Source organism: Cyprinodon variegatus, unplaced genomic scaffold (genome assembly GCF_000732505.1).
Source record: "Cyprinodon variegatus isolate N-32 unplaced genomic scaffold, C_variegatus-1.0 Scaffold54, whole genome shotgun sequence".
Taxonomy (NCBI): domain Eukaryota; kingdom Metazoa; phylum Chordata; class Actinopteri; order Cyprinodontiformes; family Cyprinodontidae; genus Cyprinodon; species Cyprinodon variegatus.
In genome coordinates, this window is record NW_015150507.1 from 1,200,908 (window position 1) to 1,224,734 (window position 23,827).

The 23,827-nt window shown below is 38.9% G+C and overlaps 1 protein-coding gene across 1 annotated transcript; it reads left to right on the forward strand.

Moving 5' to 3' along the window:
• Nucleotides 1–380: 380 nt before the first annotated feature.
• Nucleotides 381–23,700, forward strand: znf536 (zinc finger protein 536; the record flags this gene model as incomplete). The annotated part of the gene is made up of 3 exons (XM_015371154.1): nt 381–2,157; nt 9,017–9,934; nt 23,265–23,700. Coding segments are annotated over 3 exons (2,931 nt in total), but the record flags the coding sequence as incomplete, so codon positions are not given.
• Nucleotides 23,701–23,827: the final 127 nt, after the last annotated feature.

Here is a 23,827-nt window from a genome sequence, read left to right on the forward strand (position 1 = left end):
TTACCCTTTTGTAAAGATGAGATATTTGTTGAGGAAGCCTTTGTGGTTAGACGTAATCAGCATTTTTACAGTCTCCAACAATAATCTAAAACCACAGGTATACTTAACACAGGATGAACAGTGTCAGAACCTACTTAGCTCCATTTCCTGACCCATTTGTGGTGCATCACTGGCATTATACAGCAGTTGCAAAAATACAGATTTACACCTTAAATTGATAGCGCATAAGTGCACTGACATTTCACACGCTTGCTGTTGTTATTCAGTGTTTTTTTAAATGTGTTTGCATGATATGCATGTTGTTGCAGAGCTTTAATGCAGGTGTTTTGCTTTTTTTTTCTCTTCAGGTATCAGCCACAATAGACTGATGTTTCATCTGCACAGCATTAACCTTGAACCTGCTTCAGCTTAATAGTTGCAAACTGACATCATTTCCCTTACAACAGTCAGTCTGTACCAGACCAGCACCACTGACCACCATCACAGGAACACCTCCCAGTTTCTTAGTCAACAGCTTCATTACCCCATCCACCCACCCAGTTAGAAGCCAGATGGCACTTCTGGCCAATCAAATTGTGGATGCAAGGATACTCAGCAGTATGAACGGGAGAGTGGAGCTTTCTCAGTTCTTGAGAATCACCAATCAGAGTATTGTCTCACAGGTAAATTCTGCTCAAGATGACAGCCGCAAGAACAGGAAGTATCCATGCCCGTTGTGTGGGAAACGCTTCCGCTTCAACAGTATACTCTCCCTTCACATGCGCACTCACACTGGGGAAAAGCCGTTCAAGTGTCCATACTGCGACCACAGGGCTGCACAGAAGGGCAACCTGAAAATACACCTCCGTACACACAAGCAAGGAATTCTGGGCAAAGGCCGTGGGAGAATAAGAGAGGAGAACAGGCTGCTCCATGAGCTTGAGGAGAGGGCCATACTCAGAGATAGGCAGATGAGAGCTACTAATGTCAGTCACCAGCAACTGCCAACATCCAACACAAGTCACCTTCAAAAGGTCTTTCTGCAGACCATCCCAACAGAATCTCCGTTCCTAGACCCCTCTGGAACAACTGATCTTCAACCACATCCATCCACTTCTCCAAAGGTGACAACCATCCCAGATGAGGTCACCCAGCCCCAAAATGCTGGGTTTCGCTGCTCCTTCTGTAAAGGAAAATTCAGAAAGCAGCAAGAACTTGAGCGCCACATTAGGATCCTTCACAAACCCTACAAATGCACTCTGTGTGAGTTTGCAGCTGCACAAGAGGAGGAACTCATTGGGCACGTGGAAATGACACACATAACTGCTGATTCAGGTCCAGGACAGAAGCTGTCAATGGGAACCAATGATAAGGGGAAGCCCACTGGCGAATTCCCTTGTGAGGTGTGTGGCCAGACTTTCAGCCAGGCTTGGTTTCTGAAAGGCCATATGAGAAAACACAAGGACTCTTTCGAGCATTGCTGTCAGATTTGTGGTCGTCGTTTCAAGGAGCCCTGGTTTCTCAAGAACCATATGAAAGTTCACCTCAACAAACTGGCCACTAAGAGTAATATCCTTCCCGATCACGACTCCTCGGTTGCTATGAGTAATCTGACACAGGAGCATCAGAGCAACCTCTACTCACAGTACATGTCCAGAATCCACAACAGGTTCCAGTCGCCTGAGCGAGCAGATATAACTGATTATAACCACATGATGGCCAAGGCAGGCACTGACATGAAGGTTAGAGAGGTATTGGGGAGGATGATTTCCTCTGGTCCAGTTCCTCTGACAGATGCAGAGAGTTCTTTAATGGCACTGAACCATCTCCATCCCACACTAAGCTCTACTAGCATGGAGTATCTGCAGAAAGTTATCTCAAATCAGGATGCTCTCAACAACAGTGGCAGCTACGCAGGTTGGCAGATTATGCCACCTGGGCTGCCTATTGATCAGCAAATGTTCAGGCCAAAGGATCAGCAGCAACCATGTTCTGCCTATTTGCCTGAGAGGGGTGTTTCTGTTGATGACAGGAAGCTGTGTCTTGGTGACCCAGACACCAAGGCCAGCAGCAGACCTGGAAGCCCAGGCAAAGCGAGTCACCATGGGCCAATGGAGTTGATCACAGAGGCAGGAAATTCCATCAACCATCAACAAGAAACTTCATCTACACCTACAGGTAAACTACAAAACAGTAAATGTTTATAAGAGTGGCAAGGAAAGGTGCTCATCATGATCTTATAAGTAAATGATTTTATGGCCGATGTCTGATCTTTGGCTTTTGAAAGCTTTGGCCTTGGAATTCCAATTCAAGCCTAATCTCATTAAAAGCTGTAACGTTAAAAAAAGTCTAAAACCTTAAATAATTTGTACTCACATATGTAAAATCAGAACAATTGGGATTACAAATATAGTTAGTTACATATATTCCATAGTTTTTTTAACATTTGGGTTTAAATATTCATGGCTTTTGGGAATATAGCTGTTGTCTAATGCTTTCTGTCATTTCAGACACAATGTTCATCATCACATACAAATAAATACAAAAATAAATATTATAGAATAATTATTTTATAGTATTTGATGTTGGCTGGCACTCTTTAAGATAATTGTCATTCTCTCCAACATTTCTTAATCCTATATATTCTATGACAGAACAAGGTTAAAGATCCAAGGAAGAAAACAAAATAACCTTGCCATACTCAATCCATCCTTCCTATTATCTGCAAAAAGTCTTATTCTCTCTTACTTACTTTCAGAAATGTCTTGACATTTTGCAAAAATGGTTTCCTTTGGAATAACTCCACAGATTTCGTTTTTCTTCTATAATTCGTAAGGGTGTTAGATTTACTCCTAAAAAACACAAGATCAACTTTAAGACTTTAAGAATTGAATGTAAACTTATAAAGATGAAAGTTGGCTGATTTAGGGTCATTTCGAAAGCGAATCTACACTCACATAACCTAGCTGGTTTTGTTTGTTTTCAATAAATTTTAAAAATTAACAAAATGTTGTCTTTTTATGAAAAATGTATGCTGTAATCTTTCTGTCACTTAAAGTAGGTAGAGATGAAGCCCAGGGTCAGCAACACACCACAGATATTATCATCCACAAGGGCTTTGTCTTTCTTTTAAAGATAATGGCATCATGTTGAATTGTGGGGATAATTAGTACCCTCTTTTTTATATCTGTCACATCCCCACCCCTTGCCTACGGGGGCACAAGATGTTAATGCATGCCATCTGGTGTTTTTAATGATTTGATATATACCACCCAGTGATTTTTATGATTTGATCTACCACCTGGTATTTTTATTGATAGTGTTCTTTTCCACCTGGTGATTTGGATGATTTGGCTCAATGGGTAGATGCCTTTCTTGTCATGGCATCCAGCTAACATGTTATCAGGAGGCTAAATTACTGCTGTAACAGTGTTGTTAAGAGAAAAAAATGATTCCAAACTTTGTTTTATTTCTTTCATTACAAATGCATGTGTTTTATTTTGTTTACTCTCCCTACTGGAGTGGAACTGTTATGTACATCTTAGTCTGATGCGCTCTAGCGGGATTTGATCCAGTATCCTCTTAAATGATGTCCGTATAGCAGAGATAAATGGATCAGGTCTAATCCCCTTAGATGTTTTGTTTCCATATTGTACGCAGATACTGGTAGCTGCATATTTACATGTAAATGCTGGCAGTTTTGTGGCCAAATCCCTCTCCGGTTGCTCTTTAAGAAACACATACAAACTCAGCTGTTTGCACTTTTCTCTTCTCTCCCATATCTCCGAGACCATACGGTGTCACTCTTGGATACATTTATGATAGTTGGCTAGCTAAGGATTTGAGTGTGCACAGTTCTGGGATGGCACATTCAGTATCAGACTCTAATTTCAGTCAATATTAAGCATGGAAACTAATTCATTGTAAAGGTCAGGCGTCATTGCTTTAGTCAATGATGGATCCGGCAAGCTTTCTCTCTCTCTTTTCAGCCCCCCTGCTCTCCTCTTTGCCTCCCTCTTCTTAGTCCTGTGTAATGGTAGACTCACTCTGGGGGCTTAGCACCGCATTGTTTAGCTCTGACAATATATCCCAGAGACCTCTGCAGCTGCTCCCTGTGCTCACAATGACAGATTAATTAACACAATCACACAGTGCTGGCCCTGGCTCAACGTTCAGGTCTGCTGTGGGACAGATAGGTAAATCCTACACATATGGAGAACACGCAGCACTTGATGAGGTTTTAATAACAAGTATAAGTTGGGTTTTTTTCAGTGCTTGTAACTGATCAAGTCTGTCTGTCTCTAAGACTGGACGTGGAGGAAGAGAGAGGGAGAGAGTGTTTTCTAATTCAAAAGAGCGGAGATGCTGAGGAAGAATTACCACTGCCAGATGTTCAGCTTGAGGAACATTGATTAGTCCAGAATTACTGGCTGCATTATTCATAGTCAGCCTATGGTGGTCATGAAGTTATTGATGTTCGCAATATGGATAGCAAATATAGTACAGTGGTGGCTGTCAGAGTGAACGAGCCTGCCTTTGCTTGATACATTTAGATGCAGCTTTAGATTTTTATATTTAACAGTAAATACATAGCATCTGAAATTAGAAATCCCACTTCCATTGATTTCAAAAAGAGGGATGGTAACAAATTACTTGTCTGAATATCTAATCAAGACACAGTTTAAAAATGCACTTTGGGTTTAATTATGATTTGAGATTAGGAGTTATGACTCTTTCCTCTTAAAGGATAAACCCAGAAAAGCTACATTCTGAAGCCCCCTGACCTACATTAGGCCAGTTCCATCCACAATCTGAATAAAACATGGCTAAAAAATATGAAATCTGCTGACAGTTATTAATTAGTCCTATTCAAAGCTCTTAACCTCAAGGTCAGTGAGCAGGCACCATGTAATGGCGCTGTCCCTACATGTGTTTTGTTCTTTATTTCCTGACTTTATGGTGCTCTTGCTGTAAGCCATGGGAGCCTAAAGTGACAAGTGTCTGTAAAACTGTGAATGGTAACATGAGCAGTGGTTTAGCCATAAAGAAGGATGAAATGAGCCAGTGCAGGACTTTCAGATTTTATTTAGTTACACCAGTTACTTCCATCTACCCTGCATATTTGCTAACAGTATAAGCGTCTTTTAACATAGACCCTTGCTTAAGAGAAGTGCATAGCAGCCAGAGATCAGTCTTTCTGACTGATTTGCCTGCAGAGATTACCTGTTGGCTTTTTCATCTTCCCCTCACTTCTGTCTTTTAATCCTCTTCTTAATTATTATTGCAGATATGAGGCTCAAATTAAGCTCAAAATGCTTGTTTTCCTAGCATGCAGATAAAAAGATTTACCCAGGGAGTTCTGAACACCTGCCTTGAAATATTGTTCCGCCGTCTCCTGAATGCCATTTGGCTTAATTGACTTGGAAACGTCCCAAATGCGTCATTGACTATGTGGTCTAATTAATATTAATAATATATGCTATTATAAACATCAAAGAACATCTGGTGCCCCTGTTTTTTTCTCCCCTCACCAGTCTTGTGTGCGACTCTCACTCTGTTTCATCTTAAACCAAACCAGCAAACATGTATCTCTGTTTTGCATTTCAGGTGCCTGATTACAATATGCAGTGCTGCGAAAAAGTATTTGCTCCTTTATAGATTTAGTTTTTCTGTTTTTTTGTCATGGTTAAATGCTTTAGATCATCAAAGACATTTTTATATCAAACAAAAGATAATCGACATAAAAATCAATACAGAAGGCAGTTGTTCGAATGCTAATTTCCCTTATCAAGGGAAAAAAGATGTCCAAACAGACCTAGTTGTATGAGAAAAGTAATAACCTGTTTTTTTTTTTATCATGTTTTTAGCTTATTAACAGATTTTTCCATTTTTCTGGCCACATCTGGGCCTGATTTCTTGCTTACTTATGGTATCAAATAATAACCTGAACTGAACCTGACTGAGAACATAAAGTTGGCTAAATTATCTCTTAAAAACATTCATACAACCACCGTGAAAACATTATCCACAGACAGAGAAAATATTGGAGACTGTTCTAACTTTCTGAAAGAGGATAACCAGCTATAATTTCTTCAAGAATGCAAAAAAAGTAACCTAGAGGAAGTTGCACCTTACTTTGCTCAGTTAAGGTCAGTGTTTATGGCCCAGCAATGACGAAGACACTTGGTGAAAAAGCAGGGAAAAATGTCTTAAATTAATGAGACAAACACCAAACTTTTTGGAAGTAGCACCCCGATACATCTGGCATAAAACCCTACATGTATTTTATAAAATTTATGGTTATCGGTTGAGGATGTTAAACTCTAGTACAGTTGGGTTATGCAGAAAAGACGATATGACCCACTCCAACAAACACACCTCAATAGCAAAGAAACTTAAAAGCAAGCTGTACTTAAATTTCTTTGAGATACCGTGGTGGACTTAAAACACACTGTTGATGCTTGAAACCTTCCAGTGCTGCAGACGTTGCAAAGAATAGTTGAGCTAAATTCCCCTGCAGCAATAGAGATTACTATCAAGCATTTGTTAAAATGCTTGATAGTAGTCTTTACTTGTAGCCAAACCAGTTATTAGGTCAAGGGAGCAATTACTTTTTCACATATGGCCAGGTTGCTATGGTTTGCTGTTTTCCCCTAATAAATGAAAACATCATCGGGAGCTTTTTCTTTTTTGCTCAGGTTAACTTTTTCTGTGACATGAACATTTGTTTGATGATCTGAAACATTTGTGTCTTGCTTAAAAGAAAAGAAAATAACCTGAAGAAATGAATTGGGGACAAATAGTTTTTCGCACCACAGAGAGTGAGAGCTAAAGCCCTGCTGTATATAGAATTTGATATCTACAATATAACTGCCAAATGCCTGTGTAAGCAAATAGCATGTGAGAATGTGATTGCATTGACAGGGATATATGGCTGTAAATCTTAAAGCCTATTTCCATATGAAATGAATCACTTGTCCAAGCCCAGCTGCATGCTTTTCCACAGACATGGCTCACTTGAGGTGTTTGTTTATTTATTTATTTATTTATTTATCTACCTCCCCTCCCCTACCGTGCACAAATCCAGCAAGAAGTGGATAACTCATACGCATCACTTCATTAGATGCTCTGTGTTAGGTGAGAGAGGCTTGGGTTTGTAATGATGCAGTAATTGGAGTTTTGGTTGATAAATCTAAGCTCTAAAATTACTCCCTTCACATAATGTGAGCCTCAGCACTGTAAGTAAATCTTAAACTGATTAAGTTAGCATGAACCAGGCAATCACAAAGATGGCACCCATCCAAAGGAAGAGAGAGGAGGGGGGAAAAAAGAGGCAAAGGGAGTCTTCATGCTTTGTGTTGGTTTTTACGGCTCTCTTGCAGGCTGGCAAATGGGTTTAAGAAGGTCCACAGTGGAAGATGAGGTCAGATATATGTGTTTTCTGCATTTGCAGCTTGCCCGTAATGTCATCGTAATTTAAGCCACAGAATGATTGAGATACATAGTGTGTCTAAAAGAGTTCCATTAAGCTGTTTGGATTTCTGTCTTTTTAATGTGTGTGTATGTGTGTTTGTTTGTTACTGGAGAAAAGGGTGTGGCATTGTTTAGGGTCTCTTTCCCGCTCTTGCACGGCCACACACTTTCAATGTACACAGACATTAAATCACGTATTTGCTGGACACACACACACACACACACAAGATTCATATACAGGGTAAAAAAGAGAGCTGACTTTAGTTCAAGGGCATGATTTTTCAATTTCAGCTGTGACTTTTCAATCTCATTAAGTAGAGCTCAATATAATTAATACGTGGGTGTTATTTTACGGTTTCGTAAATTGTAATAGTCAAGAAAACAGCCCTCCTTGCTCTGCCATTCAGTTCAAAATGACGGTTTCTCCCTCTAAAGTGGGTAACAAAATGGAGCTGGTACTACAGATCATTAGATTTGGATTTACCTCAGAGACTTACCTTAGGGTCAGATCCTAAGGTGTATGAAATAGATATTTCTGTGGCAGGGATGAATCACTGCAGTAACTTAGGTATAAGTCCATTAAAGAAGAACAATAAGGCATCAATATGCATAGAATTAAATTAATGGTGGTGGGTTTATCTCCTCATCCCAGACGCATCCCTAAAAGACACAGTATAATGTATGACCTGACCTTCAAATGCCAGGAGAGTGTTGGGCAATAAACTGCCAATATTTGTGGCTTAATGGCGCCGGATGACTTTTACTGTAATTGGAATGGCAGCGAAACAGCTGGGCTGTTTAAAGACAGTGCGAGGCAGAGGTCTGAGACAATCACTAACTCAAAATGGTCACATGGAGTGTGTTTAACCCTGAAGGGTTTTCCTCTGATGGCTGTAAGGAGGAAAGTGTAGGTAAACAGAGAGAGGAAGACGTTTAGATTACCTTTAATTAAAAGTTATGCCGCAACAGATCCAATCTTGTATCCAGATGGCTATTATTCACAAGATAAGGGGGAGAAAAATTACCCTTTGTCATTCTCCACAATAACACACTTTGTACTTTTTGAATTATGTTTCCAACATGCCATTTTTCAAGTATGAAGCAAAAATAAACTCAGTTACAGTAGATGGCGTGGTTAATCAGGGCCGCTCACATGTCGACGTTATTTTTGACTCGGAAACCCACTTTACAGGCTTTGATGGAGCACAGCTCGTGTTTGCAACATCTGCCTTATTCTAGATGCTTAACAATTTCACTGTTTATTATTTCTGGAAGAATCTTGTTTAGCGTTAACATCTTTGGGTGTATTTATTGCACATGGTGGTGGCGTCCATACTGTAAGATGATGGATCACTGGAGCTGAAAGCTGATTACAAGCTTGATTTACTGCAGGGCAGCACTTAAATCATTCAACTCAGCCTGGTGTGAGATTGCAACATTTTTCATGTTTAGACAACTGGTTATAGTGCATATAGAGCAAAATGCTCAAAATGCCTCATATAGCCATAGATTTTTTTATCTGATTTGGATTATAACATGTTTTTGTCGTCATTCTTCTTGTTAGGTGAAAACGTCTACAGGTGCCCGATCTCCAGTGAGTACACAACTGCACAGACAGCCTCTTTCAGCTTCCATCTGGATCGCTATCACTTCCCCCACTGGCAGAACATTCCTTCCTCTCCTTTGAAGCCCAGTAGTAGTAGCAGCAGCTCCAGCCCCAACACCAAGCACCGACCAAGATCCAGAGAAGATTGGAGTCCAACTGCAGGGCAGTACCTTGGTCTGGAGAGTCACACCGAGGACGTAATCCTTGCCAACAAACAGTCCAGCCCTGATGATAAAGATCTAGAAGCCCCTGTGTCTGATAAAACCAGAAAGTCCCAGTATGAGCCCTTGGATTTGTCTGTCAGGCCAGAGTCTGTCCCATCTCAGCCAGCTATGTCTTCTGCCACACTGGTACAGATGCCTGGCCTTTTTAGTAATGGGCTCTCGTACACTATTAGCCGCCGGCTACAAAGTTACCCAAATGCTGCAGCTGAACTCAGTATGAAACCAGCATATCAGTGTGACCTTTTGGTGCAGGAAACAAAAGAAGACATGAACTCACATTCTGCAAGCTCCATAGGTCATGATGTTGAGGTTGCATTTGAGACATTTGAGAGGGAAGATAAAAATGAAGATTCTGCAAAGTGGAAAATGTTGAAAAATGATGCTATTGAGTCGAAGGAGCTCGAACAGGCCAGTGTTGATTTTGAGGGTCCTGGTGGTAATCATCAAACAAAGCTTGGTCAGTGGGGAAGAGCTGGGGCTCAAACTTCTATCTCCTCTTTTGAGAGCTTGACTCAAGGACGGGCAGACTCACTCCTTCATCAGGGTGACCTGCTCTCCTTCTTCAGATCCCAGGGGAACCTGACCAGTCCACCTGTGAGTGCCCACAAAGCCAATGTGAATGGTGGAGAAAACGTGGAGAAAGAAGCTGCAGGTGAGCTCTAAACTCATCAAGCATATAAAATCTTCTTGATGTATTTATACAATCTCAATTTTGTTTAGATTAAAGTCACTTTGCAGGCGCAAGATTCAATCCATTTTGAGAATTTTTTGTGATAGCCCAACAGAAATTGCTCTTAGTTAAAACTATGTCACTATTTAACACTATTATTACAGTGGTAAGAGTATGTCTCTATAAGCTTTTCACATCTGTATATGTAGAATGGATGGATTCTAATTCAGATTATTTTAGGTGTCCTTTATTAAGCTATTTTTGAAAGTAGTTAGAAAGGAACTGGAATAAGAGTGAAGGGGAAGACATACGGCAAAGGTCACCAGGCCAGGACTCAAATCTGTGATGGCCGTGTCAAGGACCAAAGCCTCTGTACGTGGTTGTGCATTTAACCCCTGTACCACCACCGTTCCTCCATTCATATTCTTCTTTGTCAAAAGCTCAGTTGGATATTATCTATACACGTCAACTTTTAAATCCATCCATCCAACATAGTCCATCAGAGTTGTGGTGGGGCTAGTGCCTATCTCCAGCACTCTATGGCTGTAAGGCAGGGTACATCCTGGACAATTCAGTTTATTTATATATAGCGCCAATTCACAGCACATGTCAACTCAAGGCACTTACAGATCATACAGTCAGATTGGTTCAAAGTTTCTGTCTAAGGAAAACCAGCTGATTACATCGACCCATTGACTCGAAAGCAATCCCTCACACCAAGCATGCTTGTAGCAACAGTGCAGAGGAAAACTCCTTTTAACAGGATGAAAGGACAGGTCTCCAGTTTGTTGCGGGGCGACATAGACACATAGAACCACACACAAACACAATCAATCACACCTAAGGACAACAGAGAGATGCCAATTAACCTTTGGACTGTGGAGAAAGTCAGAGTACCAAAACATGAAAAACACCATGCAGAAATTGGACAAGAATTGGGTCAGGAATTGGACCCAGAACCATCTTGCTGCAAGGCAACAGTACTACAAATTGCGCCACAATGAAGCCCAACTTTTAAGTCTTGCCTCCGAATCTTCATCTAATTTTTTTGGATTCTTTGACTAGGCTTTGCATGCGTCCCTGCTCCAGTGGCAGGCTTCCACTAAACTTCCTGACATGCCAAGGAGGTAATTTAGCCTTTTGTTTCAGGTGTGTTGGTGCAGAAATGCATGGAAAAGAATTAGGACAGTGGCATTTGAGGATCAATGCTGCCTACCCCTGGACTAAGCTATTCTAACACACAAATATCTTTTGTCTTATCTATTCCATCATATAAGGGAAAGCAAATATATTTGTGTATGTTGTACCACCCATATTCCCATTAACTTACCCAGCTTATTTTTCCCTCCAGAAGTAAAGCACCCCTCCACTTATGGTTTTTGCGGGAGGTTGGTATAATCATAGTGATGTGCATTGTTAGTTTATTCTCCTACAACATTTTGCATTTTGATCTAATATTTGGTCACATTTGACAATGGCACCTGCTTTCTTCTCACCTATAAAGATCTAATTTGTAGAAAGGACCACTAATACCTATACCATTAACATATATTTTCACATGAGCTGTTGATGTTTGCAGTTCTTCTATTGATTATCTTGCTTGGTCTATTAGTTTATGTGAATTGGAATGTTTTGGTAGGTTTTTAGATGTGCCATAATCTCCCATTTTAAACGTTGAATTGGAACAGCGCTCTGTGGGATGTCCAAAGCATGCAACTTTATTTTGTAACCTAAACCATTAAATCTCAACTTCCCCCTTGGTTCCTTTGTCATTTAAAACATATCAACTCAACTCCGTCGCTTGTTAGATTCCTTCTTAAGAAAGTCTTTTACTCAGTTTTTTAAATACTATATAAAAAGGGATTTGAAGCAGATGCAGGCCACATATTTACAGATATGTGGCCTTATTAAAGATTTAATAACTATAATGAACTGTTGTGTGTCCTTCTACCACATAAAAACTTATGTAGTAAAAACATATTATGCTGGAGTTTGTGGATTTAACATAAAAAAGATAAAACATTTTAAAGTTTAAATTAGAATAAATACTTTGCAAGCCACCACACAATGGAAGCAGCTGTTACTGCCACAATGCTTTAGTGCTTGCTGAAGATTCAAAGGAGTACAATGCCATCTAGTGGGCAAAGCGTGTCTGGGTTGTCTTGTTATCTATTGATGGATTCTTCACAGCAGACTGCTTTAGTTAGCTGCTGCCCAAACTTCAGGCCCTGCATCAGCACGTGACATTGCCAGCCACATCTACTGTGCTACACGACTCCAAAAAAGAGTTTTTGGCAGGATCTCAGGCTTCATCCCCTGACAGCGGGAGTGTGAAGAGTAAGTGTGAGTGTGTGTGAATCATGCCAATTATGAACAACACACTTCCTCTATACTTATACCACTTGAGTTTTTTCTTCTTCTTCTCTTCCTAGATCTTAACTCTGATCTCAAATAAAGGCTAAATAAGACACAGGTGTGTGGCACTGATTAGCTGTACACTTTAAAGGATGATATAATCTCCTTGTGTGATAGGTTACAAATCGCCAAGCCGATGGAGTCCACTGATGGAGAGGCTTAAGCTCTTGTGCTGGTGTGATATGCTTGCTGAGTGCAGATTTAATAATGCTGTCTCTCAGGAGAGGGAATCCAACAGCTGGGGTCTTTGATATGCATGTATTATGAGTGCAACATGATACACCTTCCCTCTGATCCCCCTCTTATTCAGAAACTCAATATGTTCATGTGAAAGACAGGAAAGTGCCTGTCAACTCCATTAGGGATTAACATCTGTTCCCTTTCTTTATGATTCTAACAGCAAGATGTAGTTTTCTATTTGATTGTACAGATGGTTATTATAATATGCAGAGAAATGCCCCTCCCGTGCACCTCTTGTTTTATAGCTGCTGCACTGTCTGTTTTCCCCCCCTCTTTTTTATTGTTTATGATGCTAATTGGATTAAATTATTACACAGGATTCAGAAAGGCAAAAATATTCAAGGTTTTTCTCTGCCAAACAGGTTTCAATTCACTTTAAAATATCTTTCTGCATCATGAAGCCACATTTTTCCCCATTCAGCATATTTTGCTGCAACTGTTGCTTATATTTCTCAGTAATCTGATCAATGTGAGCTATTTTAAGTGTTCCCCGCCTTCTGTTCCCCGCAGATTGATTGTTTTTGTCTCTTCCCCGAGGAAGTGAATGTCAAAGATACAATAAACACCTGTCACTCACGGTGGACAGTGAGATGGGTGGCTGACATTGAGAACCCACTGAATGTCCTCCAAAGCTGAACTGAGCAGGTGGCCCTGCAGTCTGTCCTGTCTTCGGTGATGACCAGGTGGCTTTGTCACAGGGCTGTCTCCTGTTGCCCCCATCCTCACCATACTGCATGGCACGTCGAGTGGCATGGTGACATATTGCTGGGCAGTTTGGACATGGAGTGATGTGTTTGCGATGACAGTTCGGGTCGGCTCCAATGTGCCAACAGTGGTAATTGGCCAGATGGTGACCTCTGGTTGAACCTGTCTGCATGCTCATTATTCTCATCGAACCCTCCCTTGTGTATTTAATAGTCTGTTAGTGTTGTACTGTTGAGCTTAAACCACTAGATGGCAACATTTACCATATTTAGCCTGAAGCACACCTTTAAAATAACTAACTAATGCCCATGTGGTATATTGAAAGTTAATACACATTCCTAAAAAGACAAATTTTTATTATGTGAAAAGATAAAATAGAAAAAAAAATTCTAGATTTTTCATTTTTTTTTCCATCTCTCTTTGCCATACATACAGTTTAAAAACATACCAATATCTTTTAATTAAATAATAAGCATAAGTGTGCAGAAACTTTTGATTTTACAATAGATCTTAATGTTTTAGGGGGTTAATCTGAGCTTTTTGACTCGGCTGTATTTTATTCCATTTGGAAAAATGTTTAAATAATTTTAAAAAACTCTGTTCTTCATTTGATTTGAATATGTGCTTTGGACTTTTCCAATACTTCATCTTTTATCTTCAGCTTTTTAGAAAAGTGTGTAGCATTTACCCTCCCAAAACAAAGTGCTGCTATGAGTACGGTTTACTTTGGGATCATATGTAGTTTTCTATTAGTTTCAAACCTTTTGGACTTTTTGGGAAAAGTTAATCTAAGACTTAAGTCTTGCCACTTCCCCTTATAGCACAGATGTATAAAAAGTACGGCAAATTGTTGCCACACCTTCCTTGCAGCCAGTTCTTGACTGAAATTTCTGCAGCTCCTTTAATCTTACTTTAGGCTTCCTGACAATTATTGAAATGCTAAAATTTGACAGTAGTTTATCTCCTTTATAATGTTTCCCTTTGTTTCTTGGTTTATCTAATTGGAAGTTCTTGGGTACTCTTTTCCTGACTGATATCTTTTGACAGTAATTTCTTGCTGATGCTTTAGAAAATGCTTCAAAGAAATGTGCAGCTCAGAATACAGCATGATTGATTTTTCTCTTTCTGAGTAATGCTGGAAGTTTTACAGGCTGATATTGGATGGACATTTAGCCTGGCTATTTCCGTATGTAGCATACCTGTAAATGCTGTTGTGGCCACTCAGCATACCAACTAAATTATCAAAATGCCTTACCTTAATAACTGAAAAGGGCGACACTCTTTTAGTTTCCTATGCTTGACTTTCCAGACTTGGTTTTGGATTTAATTGTTGCTGGATAAACTCAAGTCACTGCGGAACTTTTCATGGCAGTGTGTTCAAAGGTCTTTAAACACCAAAACAAGTACCGGTATGTAAAACTTTTTTAATCAAGTTGAAACTAACCCTGGGGAATAACTTAAAGGAACATTAGTGAATTCTAAGATATGAACACCAGACTGTTACTTGAGTCCTTAAAACTCTCTTCTTATTGTATTCAGATAGCATTTCAATTTTAAATTCTAAGATTAGCAACCAGTTAACATGTTTTTTTACTTCTTATTTTTGTTCTTTTAATTTTTAATAAAACTCTTTCAGCTGGGACCTTTGGGTTAGCTCTTGATTTCAGTGTATGGGTTCAGCTAGACTCGATTTACATGAAATAGAAATGCAATGAAAGTTATTTATTGTGTGTAAGATGTTTACTGCTTAAACACTTTAAAAGAACTTCTAAACATATAAGCCAAATAAGCTGCTTCATCTTTTGACATCAGACTTCTCAGATGCATGAGAACGAGGAATTTGAGAAGATCAATAAAGAAAGGATTAAGAATAAAAGAACATGGAGTGCAGAGAGAAAGAAAAGGCTCTGATTTGAAAGGTTGAAAGGGGTGAGTCATTATCTCTTTGTCTGACCTCTGTGTACCCTCCGCAGAGAGGGTGACAGAGAGCGAGAGAAAAGGAAAGAGAAAAGGAGTGAGAAAGATCAGCATAGATGGAGATAGATGGAGCGACAGCGAGGTGAAAGAGGAGCGGTAGTGCGGCCGTCTCCGTGAGCAGATGTCGTTTGAGGGCAGCGAGAGGCCAGCCTAGCCTGCCTTTGTGCCGTGCTTCACCCCATAGAGATAATGAAGGGTGGAGCAATGGGAAGGATGTGCAGTCATCACTCACTGTCTGTGTGCCATCAGAGCTCAGGCCTGTGTCATCCGTCACCATTGAGCTCCTCAGGCCCCCGTCGGCCACGCCACTGTCATCATTGTCATTATCTCAGCCTGTGACACGCAACACACTCACCTCACACAGCACACAGGTGTATAGATTCATCCCAACCCAAAAAAGCACGCCTAAAACCTCATTTATATATCCATGTGAAGCAAGTAATTATATTAATTATAAATTAACAGTCAAAATACTAAATATGTATCCACTAATATTTGTATGAATGTTTAATATACTAAACACAATAAAACATGTTTTAATAAGTCCCGGCTTTAAAGGGTACACTTAATAAACAGAGGATTTTACAAATTTAACAGGAAAGTTAACACAATGCAAAAACATTTGAGGCTGCTGACACCTACTGGACACTACCAACATATTTTAATACAACATTTATTTCAACATGAAAATCTGTGATTTATCTTCTCTTTTGCAAGGCTGAAATATGTGAAGGAGAAGAACAACATTTGGTTTACTGCTTAGCAGGGAACCAAGAGCCACTTTTTTTCCCATGACCCTTCTAGGCTTTTCAAGTCTTTTCAATAACATGTCTGATCCAAGCAAATATTTGATGTTCTTATTCTTATTTCATTTACTTTGAGAAAATGTCATTGTGAATCAGAAAGTACAATGTACGGGCAGGCATCATGTTCAGAGTCAGCTATTATGTAATAATATACAATTATATTAAATCATGTATTTATATATTGTGTTTTTTTAAATAATTGTTTACCCTAATAATTTTAACCAAAATATTTAGTTATTAAGATAAATGTTTGATATCGATATAGGTCTAAGGGAGGCAGGAAAAATTTGACAAAGAAGGAAACTGACTAATCCTATGTGTAACAGTTAACTGTTATATATTTTAATGTTATGTTAAAAAGAAAAATGCTCCATTCAGGATTTCTTTCAATAACTTTTGATGTTAACAATAATTTCTAAATGAAAAACATCAATAGACAATTATATAACATTTCAAATCTAAAGCCATCAATTATATAACCTTTTGTAAAAAAAAAAAAATTAAACAAGATAGAAATCTTGTCACCTTAACCATCCAACACAGTCTAGAAATAGGCCCCCTGGTTAATCTTTAAACCACATTGTTCATATGATAATTAACTGTGCACATACAGCTGTTCAGCATGTAGTTTGGGTTAACTGTAAAGTTCCTTTCAGATCATGCGGTTATAAAGGTTTCAAATCCTAATTTTAATGCAAATTTAAAAGGAATCTCCCAAAAGTTGCATTAATCAGCTTAGAATGATGCATGCATAATTAATTAAAATGTCGTGACGGTACAAATGATAGGAGAGAACAACGCATGATAAGAGTATGGTTGTAAAGTATAATCTAAGGTACATACAAACTAGTTGATGTAAGCATTGTTTTTATTTGCCAAGCAGATGAAAAAAACAGTCAGCCTAAAAGTTAAGTGCTGCATAAGCCCTGATAATGAAATTGAAGTAATTTTAACATTATTATGTATTTCTATTACAGTTATGAATCAGCTTATGTTAAGAAGACTTTTCTGTTTTTTGTTTGTTTGTTTTTTTATGAAATCAGTTTACTTACATGAAATGCATACATAGTGAGTTTAATTTTAAGGTACTTATTTAAGTGGGGAACAATTGGCAGATATTGATTACAGTTGCTTCCCTTAACTATCTTACATTTATACAGGACTGTACATGTAGTAACACCTAACACTATAAAATACACACATTAGCAAAAATGAGTTCATTCACAACTTCATATTACACCCTGCCTCACAGAGAGGTCTAAACCAGTGATTTAAATTTAGTTTGACTATAATCAATCAACTTTTCTTATTGAACCACTTTTCACCCTTGTTTATGCCACAAAGCACAGTTAGGAACAAATGAGCAAACATGCAGACAGCAAAAAGGAAACAAGACATGGCTAATTATTCCAACTAAAATAGAAACTAATTAGCAAATGTGATAAAATGTCAGATAAAACCGGAGCTTAGGTGATGCAGCTGTATTTAATGAGGAATCAGAGACACTCATTTACAAACTGAAGCACAAATAGATATAAATTACTGTACTCATACTTTACCATAAGATGAAATATAATTTTGATATTTATTTTTTGATGATTAAATTTGAAAGGTAATAATTGATCAGCAAGTAAATTGTCATTAGATCAAAATGCAATAGAAGTACTATCTATCTAAGTTGCACTTCATAGTGCAACTTAGATAGATATGAATGAAGATGAAGAAAAATTAGATGAAAAAGGTTAAATTAAAAAGGGATAAATAGAAGACAGAATTAATAGAGTTCAAGTAAAAGTCTGACTAAAAAGCAGCAATATTTATCCTTTTAGAAACATCAACTTAAATCTCCAATTATTGTTAAAATACAAAGCTAACTCTTCCTCATTCTTCATTTACATTTGTTTGCACATTCATGTACATAAACTTTTGCATGCATGTTTATCTGAATATAAGCGGCTGCTATGAAGCTCTGGCTTGAGCCAACTGTGAAAAGCGGATCATGTGGTGAGGAGATGGATGGCTCTGAGCCCACTCCTGTCTTCCCTAATTGTAAAATATTAGTTACATTAGTCTCTGGCCTGTGATTAATGGAACTTATTTGGAGGTTGCCCTCTTTCGGACCTCCCTTCTCCTTCTAGAGGGGAAAAAGAGGGAGGGAGACGAGGTGGGACGGTAAGTAAGGTAACAGCGACAGAGAGAGGGGGACACCAGCAGGGTAACAAGCATCTAATGTGGACATAAGACCCTTTGGCTGGTTAGAAATGTAGCTTATGAGAGCATGCAGATGTATTCTTTCATTGTCTACATGCAGTAACAGTATTTAAGAAATGCAAGAAAAATCCGTTCGCTTTATTAAGTTAAACCACATGTGTAAAATCTGAGAATGTGAGATGAAAGTGAAGAATCAGAAATGTTTATTTTTTCCCAAATGTTCTGTTCGACAGAGGCTTGTTAAGGTTGGCATGAAACAGTTGGGCTGCAAACTGCGCTCTACCTGGGTTATCTACTACTATCACTCAGACACTTTCCACACAAACTCTCCTCTGCCACCCTGATGATATTCAGATGTGTCAGATCTCATCCTCTCTATGACTACTGTGTGGATGTGTGTGTGTGTGTGTGTGTGTCCTGTACGGCCATCAGGTTATTATACACCAACAGATGGGGCATTACCTTTTATTGCTCACACCTTCTGTGAATTTTTCCACTTTTTCCCCCGAATAAACACCTTTTTTATGTAGATGTGAAAGCGGGGTGTTCAGCCGCATGCAGCTGTCTCCACTCTGATAGAGAGGAAGAGGCGAGGGTGGGGGTGAAAAGGCTGAGACAGCCCTCAGTTTTTGGGAAGTGAAGTCAAATGACATCAGCACATAATGGTTTACTGTAACCATGAATCACAGCAAAAAAACACACCGCAGTGTGAGACAGAGGGGAAAAGAGAAAGCCGTTATGTGAGGTAACATCTCAAAAATAGTACTGCGGTGTACAGGGACACTTTGCTGTCTAGGTGTAGAGGTAAATGAGTCACCCAGCTGAGTTTTGTTTTGATCTTAGCTGAACCTTCAGGCTTTGGTGTCGTACAGGTTTTGCTGAGGCCACACTCAGCTCTGGAAGCTATTAACGGTATGTTGTTTGTATCCTTAGGGTACATGGTGTGCCGCGTCATGTAGCTTCACTTTTGTTTGCTGTGAAACTATGTAGCAGGCACTAAGGAGGTGGACAGACAGGAAGTTTTGGCATGCATTCCTGCCCAGCTGCAGACGTCTGTCATTCCTCAGTTCAACACTTGTGTGTGTGTATGTTTATTTAGAAGTGTGTGTGTGTCTCTGTGTGTATTTTTACTCATAGCAGGAAATGTGAGCAAGAACATCCAGGTGTTTTTTCTATATGCCTGTCATCACTTTATTTGCCCTTGTGTTTGATTGGATGCAAAATTGCAACTTATTATTAAGATGCCAGCTGCTAATTTGTCCTCAGCTCGTATATAAGATTTTTCACTCTAGAACCTTGAAAGGTATCGTTTCTTTCCTTTGTTGCACCAATGTGTAATTGTCACCCAAGTAGGAAGACATTTCATGGACATCCTTGGCAGATATAAACCTGTTTCCTCTTGTATCATATTTTCCCTCTTCCACCTGATTTACAGCAGTTTAATAAAATATGTTTCTTGTTTAAGTAGTCTGCCTTTGGCCAAAAACAAGGATAGTTTACATGTGGTTGATAGTTTACATCCTTCAAATGAGGAAACTGTGTTTGGTTTTTTATAATGTATTTAGTTACTGCAGGAAAATGATACTGTTCTATCTGAAAGAGTTAGCTCAGCTAGAGGATAAAAACTATTAAAATTAATCCACCAAGTCTGTTCTGATTGGTTAGACACATGTAAGTGATTGATAATGCTGTAAAAACACTACATACCCTTTTCATTTCTACTAGAGAAATACTTTCTGGGAACCAATTGATCACTCTTTTATTGTTTTGCATTAACCAGATCAAAAATTAAACAACCATGGTAGAAAACAGGTGTGGTAGAGATGTGCTCCTTTTTGAAACCGCCTTGAACTGAAGGTGGCGTTTCGAATTGGGTCCTAGATATATCTTTTTGGCTTTCTGGTTGAGGATCGAATATTTGGTTTTGTTTTCCTCTCCCTGTTGGCATGTCGCTACTTATATTTCAAAGATTTACAAACACAGAATTCAGTTGACCATAAAAGCAGAGTTCAAAACATGATTTAAAACTATTCATGTTAGATGGTTTGATGATTTGATAGCAGTTATAGCTGAACAGCTAAATGTTGCCCCTCTACTCTCTGAAAGTGTGAAATAGAAAGAGTTAAGCAATAGAGCATAACCGAAGATACATTACAGCAGAGATGGGAAGTAAAGAAGTACAAATACTTCATTACTGTACTCAAGTAGATTTTTCTGATATTTTTACTTTACTTTACTACTTATTTTTATGGCGACTTTTTACTTCTACTCCTTACATTTTCACACAAATATCTGTACTTTCTACTCCTTACATTTTAAAAAATTGGCTCGTTACTTTAGTTTTGAATCATTTCAATGGAGTTACCGTTATTATTTTTCACGTCATCAATACCAAATTCAATCTAATTGGATGGGAATCTACGTTGCATTTGACGCACCACTACAAGATGAATCGACAGATTCGGCGGTATTCATTGGCGGCAAATCATTGCAGCTTGGTGGCGGTGGTGTTAGCATAGTAGTATGGACGACGAGATGATTGAAAATGAACACAACGGAGATCTAGTCCTATTGGCAGACATCCATTTAAAATGTAGGCAACGGCATGAAAAAAGTGGTTTCTACTTTTACTTTTATACTTTAAGTAAATTTACAAGCCTGTACTTTGTTACTTTTACTTGAGTAAAGAAGTTTAATCAGTACTTCCACTTTTACCAGAGTATTTTTTAACACAAGTATCTGTCCTTTTACTCAAGTACGGAAAGTGAGTACTTTTGCCATCTCTGCATTACAGTGACTAAATTTGATCATTTATGTAGCAAGCTTTAAAGAAAGGTGCAAAGATTGCACATGGATTTTGCCAATAAAAGATTTTTTCCCTGCCTTTTTGTGAAGAAAGTAAGTAGAGCTGTTAGACTGAAACTTTACCATTTTGTCCCAATACAATCAGATCTACCTGCATTTGATGGTATGTTATGTGATGCAGGAGGCTGCTCAGCGGAGCGGTGCGTAGCACTGCTGCCTTACAGCAAGAAGGTTCTGGGTTTGATTCCCGGCCCGGAGTCATTCTGCATGGAGATTGCATGTTCTCCTTGTGCATGCAGGGGTTCTCTACGGGTACTCCGGCATCCTCCTACAGTCCAAAAACATGACTTTTAGGTTAATTGGCTTCTTTAAATTTTCCTTAGGTGTAACTGTGTGTGAATTGTTTGTTCTTTTTGTCTATGTGTCGCCAGTCCATTGCAGGGCAATGGACTGGCGACCTGTCCAGGGTGTACCCGGCCTCTCACCCGTTGACAGCTACAGATAGGCACCAGCACCCCTAGCGACCCCAGCAGGGATAAGCATGAAAGAAAATGGATCGGTGGATGTTGTGTGATGGATCGATAACTGTTACAGGAATATACAATGATGCATGTTTTCGTATTCTTTTTTAATTAAAACCTGAAAATGTGGCTCTCTTTTACTCGGATACCCCAAAATAAAAAACTATGGCCTTTAGAAGTAACATAATTAGAAGGCAGGGATCACTTATTCATTTTAGATGCAGCTGTTCTTTGCAGGCTGTAGTGATCTTTGTAGAAAGCCTAATGGAAGCTAGACCATCTTGAAAACCAAGAAGCTCCCCTACGCAGGCTTTGGTTATAAAACTATAGCTTAGGATTCAGACATTGCATTATTCTGTATTTGAAGAATATGAAAGAGCATGGCACATTTCTAAAACTACCAGGACTTGGACAACATCCAGGGTAGGCAGTTCCAGTTCCCGAGGACCAGTATGGCTGCATTACCTCCTCAGAATGTAGTTAATTTCTCTAGTGTCCTCTTAGTCATTTTATTACTGGATTCAGGTGTGTTGGACTAAGGATACATCTAAAGGTTGCAAGAAACTGTCCCTCAGGAAGTGGAATTTTCCAACCTTCATATAAAATGGGAAATGAGTATGAAGGAGCTGCAGAGGTTGACAGTTCAGATAGATTCTTTAGTCCACCATTAGACATAAAAAGACAAGAAAATATATGAAAGAAGAGGTGAGATAAAAATAGGTTTTGGTAAGAAAGCAAAAAGCTTTGAGTGACCAAAGAAACTACAATATGGAACACCCTGAACACACCACTCAAGGTGAAAACATGGTAGTGGCAGGATCTTTCAGAGAAAATGTTATTTTTTTCAGTAGGGAAAATTAAACCAGAACAGCTGATAGAAAGGGAAATGAACTAAATACATAGAAAAAGTAGAAGAAACCCTGTTGGAGGCTGCAAATGCCTGAAACTGTGGAAAGCCAGAGCTACACTGGAATTAGAGATGGACCAATTCATTGGCCGGCTGATGTTTTTGGCTGATATAGTTTTTTTTTTTTTTTTGCATCAGTATTCAACAGTCATGCCTTGAGATCACATGAAAGGCATGTATTGCTGCTCCCTTCATTTGCTCTCCATTCTCAATGTTCTGTTTGATTTGTTAACAAATGGTTATTTTTTGTTTCAATCAAAAAAATTGTTTTTATTAATCTCAAAGGAAATTAATATATATTGAAGTGTACCATTTTGTATTGTCATTTTCATGATGTAAATCAAGGGAAAATAAGCACAAACAGCTTCAAAAGACAGCCTCCAAAAAACAAAAAAAAACAAACAATAAGCAGCAAATATAGAATAACATATAAAATTCAGTATCTGCTGATCTCTATTTTTGAGTTTTTTGGTATATTCATTCTTAAGACAAATCCACCCTGAATATTTCAATCTTCTATTTGTGCAAATGCATAAAACCGTGTTCCTTTCACCTTAGAATCTTCCTCTAATTTGTGTTATTTAAAAAAAAAAAAAAAGCTGGAATTTAAGCCGGAATATACTGTAAATTTGACAAATTCTGCTCAAATGTCAAACAGTGAAGGGTACTTGTTTCCTAATGTGTCTTTTTTTTCTCTCTCTCTTTGGTATTTTTCCTTTTTTCAGTTCGGAAGCCATTCCAGTGCAGGTACTGCCCCTATAGTGCCTCCCAGAAAGGAAACCTGAAGACCCATGTCCTCTGTGTTCACCGCAAGCCCTTTGACAACAGCCTCTACCCAGACCGCCGCCTACGACGCTCGCACACACCCCAGACCTCCTCCAGATTCTCTCTTGGTGCAACAGGAGACAGTTCTGCTTCGGGCAGGGACCAGATCAGTGTGACGTCGCTGTGTGGGACTTGATGCTGCCATAGTAACTGAAGATACAGACAGATATAATAACTGTTTTAGCCTCACCTGAAAGGGTTAAGATGATTAAAGTTGTTATAAAAAAATGTTAACGACCAACCTTGATGTACATTCCAGTGTTTACTTGAAGAGCCACAGTACGTATTTATCTGTAGCAAAAGAAGCTGCCTATAATAATAAAGTTCATTGTGATGTGAAAGTGTAACAAATGTTCTTGGTGCCTTTTGTTTTATCAAAAGTCTCCACAGTTTTGATTGTGTTTATATGCATTTAAAAGTCCTACATTCGTCTGAAGCTAAGGGTGAGCCGCTGCGGCCCAAA